Genomic DNA, 6,797 nt, shown 5'->3' on the forward strand with positions numbered 1-6,797 from the left:
GCACACCTGGCCAGAACCCCTCGTCCCGCGGAACAAGGGACCCCGTAAGAAATCCCGGTCCGCGGCACACAAGGGGCTGGTGAGATGGCTCAGCGGGCAAGAGCACTGACTGCTCTTCCAAAGGTCCTGAGTTCAAATCCCAGCAACCACATAGTGGCTCACAACCACTTGTAATGAAATCTGACGACCTGGAGGGAGCGGGGTTCACTGGAACAAGCAGAAGTCTTAAAAAAAAAAACAAAACTCAATTCCCAAAAACCACATGAAGGCCCACAACCATCTGTACAGCTACAGTGTACTCATAATACATAAAATAAGTAAATATATCTTTAAAAAAAAAATACATCCACAAGAATAGGAAAGCCCGCCTCAGAGCGAGCCTCGGACAGCAATCATAAAAAGGTTCTGACCCAGGCAATGGGCCCTAATAGATCCAGAATGTGATGACTTATGGGGAGTGGGGAAAGGTAGGGTGGGGTTTCCGGAAGGGAAACAGGTCAGTAGACACATATCCTAAAGTGAAACCTGAATATGCCATCTCCAATGCTCAGTGGTCCACCATGCCCTCCAGCCACCGGGGACATACTTCTGTGAAATGGAAATTCTTTAAGCTGTTCTCTAAAGTATTTCATCACAGAGACATGAAAGCACCTCTTTTCTCTTACAATAAATATATCATGACCACAGTCCCTTTCCCCTCCACTGCACTCAGTCCCCCCCCCCACCCAGCTTCCCTCTCCCCTAGGTCCACCCCCCCACCTCTCCCCAGAAAAGAGCAGGCTTCCCAGAGACATCAAACACTAATGCAGAGTTTTCTGACACAGGCTCAGGAACTCCCTCCTTGCTCAGCTCCTAACGTTTTCAGAACCTTTTTCACAGAACTGGAACATTCACCACTTTACTGGGGTTTAGTCACCCTTCCTTTATCAAGAGCAATGTGTGAGAGGAACTCGGGGAGCGGGAATGGAGACTCCCGACACCAAGCAGTTCATTAGTCAAGCCCAGCTACCTCACTGTAGGCCGGATGGAGCTGATAGACAGACACATCCAATTAAGCTCTAATGGAGGTTCTCACAAAAGCCTGAGAATGACCACACCAACAGTCTGCCCTGCTCCTGGATGGCCGTTGTCACCACTAACCTTTTCTAACAGCAGTACTAACGACTAAGTCGCTCTGGGATCACTGCTGAGGCCATCAGGCCCAAACCCGCCTATTGAGCTAGGTAGAGTGCCACAGGGGTACTCAGCAGTACACAGAACTACACACGTGTGGTCTCAGCCGCTCAAGACGCTTGGGCCAAGACGTGGAAACCAACCCCAGGAATGTGGCAAGACCTCATCTCAAAAAAAAAAAAAAAAAAAAAGAGGGCTGGAGAGATGGCTCAGCAGTTAAGAGCATTGACTGCTCTTCCAAAGGTCCTGAGTTCAAATCCCAGCAACCACCGTAACAAGATCTGACGCCCTCTTCTGGAGTGTCTGAAGACAGCTACAGTGTACTTAGATATAATAAATAAATAAGTCTTTAAAAAAAAAAAGTAAATTCAACCTACACATGTCTACCAACCAAGAAACTGAAGACCTAACACAGGGGATGGGAAGACACGGGGGATGGGAGGACAGCTCAGTGGGTAAGAGTGTTTGCTGACACCAGAAAGGCTTAAGTTTAAATCCCCAGCACTCACATAAAAAGCTGGGCATGGGCTCTTCCCGTGAGCAGCCAGACCTGTGAAGATCACTTGACCCAGAAAACCCCACAGAATCCTACAAATCAAGAGGTTCACACCTTCGTGTTCACTTAAGGACACCCAGGAAACTGCCCAGGCCATCGAAAGCATGCACATCTGCAAAGCTACCATGTATCTGAAGGATGTCACTTTAAAGAAGCCATGTGTGCCGTTCCGTTCCGGCAGTATAATGGTGGAGTCGGCAGGTGTGCCCAGGCAAGACAGTGGGGCTGGAAGTGGGAGGGTGGCCAAAAGAGTGTTGACTTTTTGCTGCACATGCTTAAAAATGCAGAGAGTGATGCTGAACTTAGGGGTTTAGACGTAGATTCTCTAGTCATTGAACACGTCCAGGTGAACAAGGCACCTGAGATGTGCCGATGAACCTACAGAGCTTATGGCCCCATTAACGCATCCATGAGCTCCCCCTGCCACACTGAGATGGTCCTCACTAAAGGAACCGACTGATCCACAAGAGGAGGTTGCACAGGAGAAAAAGATAGCCCAGAAGAAACTGAAGAAACAAAAAACTCATGGAATAGACCGGGCGGTGGTGGTGCACGCTTTTAATCCCAGCACTTGGGAGGCAGAGGCAGGTGGACTTCTAAATTCAAGGCCAGCCTGGAGTTCCAGGTCAGCAGGGCTACGCAGAAAAACACTGTCTCGGAAAAAAAACAAAACAAAACAAAACAAAAAACAAACAAACAAACAAAAAACCCCAAACCAAAAACTCATGGAATAAATTCAGCATAAAATAGGGCTGGTGAGATGACTCAGTGGGTAAGAGCACTGACTGCTTTTCCGAAGGTCATGAATTCAAACCCCAGCAACCACGTGGTGGCTCACAACCACCCATAATGAAATCTGATACCCTCTTCTGTATACTCATTTATAATAATAAATAAATCTTTTAAAAAATTCAGCATAAAATAAATGCAGATAAAGTTTTAAAAAAATGAAAGCTGGGCATAGAAGGTCATTCCTGTAACTCCTGAGTTCAGTTCCAGATCCCAGGAACTCAAGGGCCAGCTAGCGTAGTAACAACAGAGGGCTTCAGGTTCAGTGAGAGACACTGCCTCAAGGAGGAGATAAAGGGCTGCAAAGGTGGCACTGACTGCTCTTCCGAAGGTCCTGAGTTCACATGGTGGCTCACAACCACCTGTAATGAGATCTGACACCCTCTTCTGGTTATCTAAAGTCAGCTACAATATACTTTCATATAATAATAAATATATCTTTAAAAAAAAAAGAATGAGATAAAGGGCTGCAGAGGTGCCTCAGTGATCAAGAGCACTGGCTGCTCCTTCAGAAGACCTGGTTTCAACTCTCAACACCCACATGGCGGCTCACAACCACCTGTAACTCCAGTTCCAGGGGAGCCATGCTCTCTCCTGGCCTCCATGGGCACCAGCCACAAATGTAGTACATATAGACAAACAGGCAGGCAAAACACCCACACAAATAAATAAAGTATAAAATGAAAACTATTTTATTCATTGTATTACTTTGGTGGAGTGTGATGGCACCTTTTTTTGCATCCTGACACCTTTACTGGATCCTTTTCTTTGCAAGACAGTGTAAGATGCCCTATAAGCTGGAAACACAACACAAACACAACACACACAAAAAGGTGGCCTTAATATAAATCTAACCTGTAAAGCCTGGATATCCCTTTCCTCTGCTTACTTAAATTGTAACCCTCCATTTCCAAATGAAAACACAGGATGGACGCCTATGATTTTAGAAACAGAACCAAGCGTGATCCATCCAATGTGAGTTTAGGGCTGGAGTGATGGCTCAGCAGTGAAGAAAACTCGCTGCTCTTATGGACAAGAAAGGCTTGGTTCCTAGCACACACATGAAGGCTAACACGTGACTCCAGTTTCAGAGACTCTGACACCCTTTTCTGAATACACATGAATACATGCAAGCAAAATACTCATGCACACAAAATAAAAACAAATACATCTCTCTCTCTCTCTCTCTCTCTCTCTCTCTCTCTCTCTCTCTCTCTCTCTCTCTCTCTCTTTTGGTTTTTCGAGACAGGGTTTCTCTGAGTAGCCCTGGCTGTCCTGGAACTCACCCTGTAGACCAGGCTGGCCTCGAACTCAGAAATCCGCCTGCCTTTGCCTCCCAAGTGCTGGGATTAAAGGTGTGTGCCACCACTGCCCAGCACGTATCTATTTCTTAATGTGAGCTTAATACTCTGGATCTCTGAATATTATACTTAAGCAAAGATCAGAAGTTCCTCAGAACAGTGTTACTCCGTAGTTTTCTCACAGAACACATTCTCTATCACAGGTATAACAGCCCCTTAACCACTTTACACACAAATGCACTGAATAAAACTGATGCAGAGTCAAGTGTTGTTGTGCATGCCTGCAACCCCGGCACTTAAGGGGCAGAGGTAGGAGAATCGCTGCCAGCAGGTCAGCCACGGCCACAAAATGAGTTCAAGGCTGGTCTGAGTTCCACAGTGAGACCCGGACTCAAAACCCTGCCAAACACACACATGAAATAACTACATATACAAGGAAACATGAGCCTTGGCAGTATATATAAAGGAAACACAGGAACTAGGGAGATGTCTCAGTGAGAAAGCACTTGCTGCTCATGGGGACTTGAGTTTAGAATCCCCAGACCCATGCATTCAACAGGCGTGGTGATAGCAACTACTGGGGAATGGGGTTGGGGTAAGGTTCAGGACCCAGACCTTCCAGCCAGCCTAGGTTCAGTCAAAGAGTAGATCTCCAAAGTTGAATCCAGGAAGATGCCTGACACTGAACTCCAGCATGTGCCTTACATAGACAAGTACACCCATACACACTGGGCATAAAACAAGAGCGCACACGCACACACACAAGTACACACGCACACACACACATGCACACACACACGCGCACACACACACACACACACACCAACAGGAAACAAACAACAGGATCCAAAATACAAAAGCAGAGTTTTCTAACCTCGAGTCTGTGGCCAGTGGTCAGTTTCCAGGTCTCCCCCGTCATCTGATAAAACCGCTCTTCCAGTTTTTTCAACTTCATTTCTTGCTGAGGCTTTAAAACATTCTGTATATATCTGCTGGCCTGGTTGAGCAAGAACGTGTGATTACTGTACGTTAGTGTTTCTACACTACACATTGTCTTAAGTTATAAATCAAAAACAAGGTTTGAAACCTGAGGTGGTCTGAATAGGAATGCCCCCCCCCCCATCCACTAGTCTATTTGAAAGCTTAGTCATTAGGGACTGGCATGCTTAGGAAGTGTAAACCTTCAACAAGGAAGCCTTGCTTTGTGTGGTGGGGGACGGGGTGCTCTGAATTTTTCAGAAGCTCAAGCCAGGCCCAGTGTCTCTCTCTCCCTGCTGCATGCCCATCAGGATGTAGAACTCTCAGCTACCTCCCCAGCACCATGTCTGCCTGCATGCTGCCATGTGTCCCGCCATGATGACGATGGACTAGACCTCTGAAACTCTAAGCCAGCCCCAATCAAATGTTCTCCTTTATAAGAGTTGCTGTGGTCAGGCTGGAGAGATAGCTCAACAGTTAAGAGCACTGACTGCTCTTCCAAAGGTCCTAAGTTCAAATCCCAGCAACCACATGGTGGCTCACAACCATCCATAATGAGATCTGATGCCCTCTTCTGGGGTGTCTGAAGACAGCTACAGTGTGCTTATATATAATAATAAATAAATCTTTTAAAAAAAAAAAAAGAGTTGGTGTGGTCAAGGTGTTTCATCACAGTAATAGTGACCCTCAGACAGGCTTGTCGGAGGTGGTGTGTCACTTGGGGTGGGCTTTGTGGATTCCAAAGTCCATGCCAGCCCCAGCATCTTTTACTCTGCCTGCTCCCTGAGGACCAGGAGATCAAACTCTCAGCTACTGCTGCAGGACCATGCTTGCTCCGGCCATGGTGGCCATGGACTAAGCAGGCGCCTAGTTAAACGCTTTCTTTACAAGAGCTGCCTTGGTCGTGGTGTCTCTTCGCAGCCACCGAACAGTGACTGACACTCAGAAGTAGTAAAAAATATTGCACGTGTAAGACAAGGATGTTCTGGGGACGGCGGCATACACTTGCAATCTCAGCACTCAGTCTCCTGAACTGAGATGGGAGGATACCGAGAGTGAGGCTAACGCTGGCTACAGCAGTGGCCAGGGCAAGTCCAACTGTCACAATACAAGAGAGCTTGTCTCAAAACAGGAGGGAAGGCACAATTTTATGCCTTGTGAATTAGACATCACGCACATAGCGAGGCAGCCCCACGGTGCCCTCAGCCATCACGCACATAGCGAGGCAGCCCCACGGTGCCCTCGAGGGCCAAGCCTTACCTTCTCACCCTGGGCTTCTTGTTGCCTCTCCCTCACAAGTCTCTGTCTTTTCTCATTCTCCCTTTTTCCTTCTGAATCCAAAACAAAGAAACACTTTTTAATTCTGAAGTTTCAAAGAATCAAATGCATTTTCTCTGAGAATAATGCTCAGATATGAACACTACATACTTTTCAAATAATCAAAACATGGGCATGTGAAATGAATAAGAATAGCTGTTATGAAACAATTCACTAACCTAGTATATTATTGTAATATTATTGTATATAACAAACTTCTTCTTTTGGAGACAGGGTCTCCCTATGGAGCCCTGGCTGGCCTCAAACTGGGGATCCTCCTGTCTCAGTTTCCCAAATGCTTTCTAGCATGTACCACATGCCTAACACAGCTTTAAGGTTACGTCTTGCATAGCATCAGCCTTCAGTGAGGATCATGCCAAGAACTGCGGGGCAAGTGGACTATGCCACCAGACAGAAGAACTGGTAAGGTTAAGTGTGCCCAAACCCCAAATTCCCAGAACAGAGAACAGTAGGAATGGGGCTACTCCCTGCCTGCCTCAACCTCCCTCTGCCTGCTCTGGAACAAACCATGGGACACCCTATTGAGAGGACAATCAATAAGGTAGCATAAAATCTAGCTAATAAAATCCAATCAAGCCGGGCAGTGGTGGTGCTCGCCTTTAATCCCAGCACTTGGGAGGCAAAGGCAGGCGGATTTCTGAGTTCGAGGCCAGCCTGGTCTA

At 46.8% G+C, this 6,797-nt stretch overlaps 1 protein-coding gene across 1 annotated transcript in view; it reads right to left on the bottom strand.

The window, feature by feature from the left end:
* Ubxn8 (UBX domain protein 8) overlaps window positions 1-6,797 on the bottom strand; it is a 22,258-nt gene that overhangs the window by 8,074 nt on the left and 7,387 nt on the right. The window contains exons 4-5 of the mRNA XM_031391233.1: window positions 6,058-6,160; window positions 4,694-4,816 (exon numbers count right to left, since the gene is read on the bottom strand). Coding sequence (XP_031247093.1) covers window positions 4,694-4,816; window positions 6,058-6,160 — 226 coding nt within the window. The remainder of the gene's footprint in view (window positions 1-4,693; window positions 4,817-6,057; window positions 6,161-6,797) is intronic.

This window comes from Mastomys coucha, unplaced genomic scaffold (genome assembly GCF_008632895.1).
Source record: "Mastomys coucha isolate ucsf_1 unplaced genomic scaffold, UCSF_Mcou_1 pScaffold22, whole genome shotgun sequence".
Classification (NCBI taxonomy): domain Eukaryota; kingdom Metazoa; phylum Chordata; class Mammalia; order Rodentia; family Muridae; genus Mastomys; species Mastomys coucha.